This window comes from Panthera onca, chromosome A1, assembly GCF_046562875.1.
Source record: "Panthera onca isolate mPanOnc1 chromosome A1, mPanOnc1 haplotype 2, whole genome shotgun sequence".
NCBI lineage: Eukaryota > Metazoa > Chordata > Mammalia > Carnivora > Felidae > Panthera > Panthera onca.
Window position 1 is genome coordinate 155,560,528 of NC_138339.1, and position 3,162 is coordinate 155,563,689.

Below are 3,162 nucleotides of genomic sequence, written 5' to 3' on the forward strand. Positions count from 1 at the left end.
GTAGCTACCATCTGTCACCAAACAGTATCAGGGTGATAAAGACAGGGAAAAATGAGTGAAGGGGAGATGGAGGTATGGACCACCTAGTGTGGGATGATAAGTCACAGGGATAAAAAGAAGAGCATAAAGAATATGGTAAATGATATTTTAACAGCAATGTAATGGGACAGATGGTAGGTGTAAGTGTGGTGAAGATAGCATAATGTATAAACTTTTTAGACTATTAAGTTGTACAATTGTAACTAATGGAACATTGCCAACTATACTCAAATTAAAAAAAATAAATTAAATTAAAATGGATGAAGAAAACAAATACAAAAATAAAAGAAAACATACAATGTCATTGACTATATTCCTTATACTGTGCCATCTTTCCTGTGACTTATTTGTTCCATAATTGGAATTCTTCTTCACCCATTTTGTCATGCTCTATCAATTTCTTCTCTGGCAACCATCATTTATGTCTCTGTATTTATAGGTCTGATTTTGCTTTTTGTTTGTTCATTCATTTGTGTTATTAAATTCCACATATGGGAGTGAAGTCATGTATATGTCTTTCTCAGTCGGACTTACTTCACTTAGCATGATACCATCTATGCACATCCATGTTGTCACAAAGGGCATGATCTTATGGATTATGTGGCTGGATAATATTCCATTGTGCATACACACACACACACACACACACACACACACACACACACCTCAATCTGTATCCATTAATCTTTCAATGGACAATTAAGCTGTTTCCATATCTTGGCTCTTGTAAATAATGCTGTAATAAGCATAGGAGTGGATATAAAAAATATACAACGGAATATTACTCAGCCATAAAAAAGAATGACATCATGCCATTTGAAATGACATGGATGGAAGTAGAGAGTATTATGCTAAGCAAAACAAGTCAGTCAGAGAAATAAAAATACAATGTTATTTCAATAATATGTGGAATTTAATAAATAAAACAATTGATAAAAGGGAAAAAAGAGAGAAACCAAGAAACATACTCCTAAATATTGAGAACAAACTTATGGTTACAATAGGTGATGGGGATTAAGGAATACTCTTGATATAATAATCTTTATGTGTTTATGTAGGTGGAATCACTACATTTTACACCAAAACTAATATTACAACATATATTAACTGAACTTTTTGGAATGAGCACTGGGTGCTATATATAAGTGATGAATTACTCAATTCTATTCCTAAAATTATTATTACACTATATGTTAACTAACATGGATTTAAATTTAAAAAAAACTTAAAAAAAGAAATAGAATATTTTAACAGAATGATTACTAATAAAGACATTGACTCAGTAATCAGAACATTCCAATAAAAGTCCAGATCAAAAGGATTTCTTGTTGTACAATTCTGATGAGTACCGGATGGTCTATGAAAGAGTTGAATCAGTATATTGCATATCTAAAACTAATATTACACTGTATGTTAACTAACTGGAATTTAAATTAAAACTTGAAAAAATAAAGTTCATATGGAAATTTGAGAAAAACTAAAATAAACATAGAGATGCATATATCTTTTTGAATTATAATTTTTGTTTTCTTTGGGGAAATGTACACCCAATAGTGGAATTATAAAATACCAATATTTTTGATTTTCAGATCTGAATTCTTAGATTTCAGTAAATTTATTCAATTATAGGTAATTTATAATCCTAAAACTTCCAAGTCCTTGAAACTTCCCCTTATTAGCACACTGGTTTTCCATGTGTAAACATACACACACAAACTTACTGAAACATTTATTTCAGGTAATGATATCACATGAATCATCCATTAACTCCATATTTCTCCTTGGTGATCCAGGTGAAATCCAATGGAAAACACTTGGGTTGCCAACCATACTATACGATCAGATTTTGACCTAGTGGGACTCTTCAGTCAATCCAAGCACCCAGCTCTGCTTTGTGTGGTCATTTTTGTGGTTTTCCTGATGGCCTTGACTGGAAACACCATGCTGATCCTTTTGATACACTATGATGTTCACCTTCATAACCCCATGTACTTTTTTATCACTCAGTTGTCTCTCATGGATGTGATGTACATTTCTGTCACTGTGCCCAAGATGCTCATGGACCAGGTTATGGGTGTGAATAAGATCTCAGCCCCTGAATGTGGGATGCAGATGTTTCTCTATTTGACACTGGTAGGTTCAGAATTTTTCCTTCTAGCTGCCATGGCCTATGACCGCTATGTGGCCATCTGCCATCCACTCCATTATCCTATCCTCATGAACCATAGGGTATGCCTCATCTTGGTGTCTTCCTGCTGGTTTCTGGGATCTGTGGATGGATTTATACTCACTCCTGTCACCATGACCTTCCCCTTCTGCAGATCCCGAGAGATCCATCATTTCTTCTGTGAAGTCCCTGCTGTAATGAAGCTTTCCTGCTCAGACACTTCCATCTATGAGACACTTATGTACTTATGTTGCGTTCTCATGCTCCTCATTCCTGTGACAGTCATTTCAAGCTCCTATTCTTTCATCCTCTTCACCATCCACAGGATGAAGTCAGCAGAGGGGCGGAAAAAGGCCTTTGCTACTTGTTCTTCCCACATGACTGTTGTCATCCTCTTCTATGGGGCTGCCATTTATACCTACATGCTCCCCAATTCCTACCACACCCCTGAGAATGACATGATTGTATCTGTCTTTTACACCATACTCACTCCTGTTCTAAACCCTTTAATTTATAGTCTTAGGAATAAGGATGTTACAAAGGCACTAAAAAAATGTGGGATTTGTCTTTCAGAAAACTAAAAAGTAGGAAATATTTGTACTAATGTTTTTTCCTGCACTCTACAAATTAAAACTGTAGGATCCTATGCCAATGTTATTCCTCAGATTATTATAGCATGATTTGTTGTCATCTATTTATCCCTTTCACAGGAATTGTTTCCCTGTACCAGAAAGCTCTTCATTTTTACATTTCTGCATTCAAAATATTTGCACAATGGTATTGTATACATGTTATATTTTTCTGAAGTTGATAACTGCACTGTGACTCTGTGGGAAATGCTCATATTCTTATGAAATATATAATAAAATATTTATAAACAAAGACCATAATATGTAGAACTGGTGAGAAAGAGAGAGATAGAGAGAGAGGTGCTAAACAAAATGGGGTATAATGTT

The 3,162-nt window shown here is 34.6% G+C and overlaps 1 protein-coding gene across 1 annotated transcript; it reads left to right on the forward strand.

The window, feature by feature from the left end:
* The first annotated feature begins 1,842 nt into the window (after nucleotides 1-1,842).
* On the forward strand, nucleotides 1,843-2,787 carry LOC132680238 (olfactory receptor 2T29-like). Its single transcript, XM_060634024.3, has one exon. The coding sequence runs from the start codon at nucleotides 1,843-1,845 to the stop codon at nucleotides 2,785-2,787; it is 945 nt and encodes a 314-aa protein (XP_060490007.3).
* Nucleotides 2,788-3,162: the final 375 nt, after the last annotated feature.

Excerpts from the sequence above, each read along its gene's own strand:
- LOC132680238 (XM_060634024.3), top strand. The coding sequence starts at position 1,843 with ATGGAAAACACTTGGGTTGCCAACCATACTATACGATCAGATTTTGAC.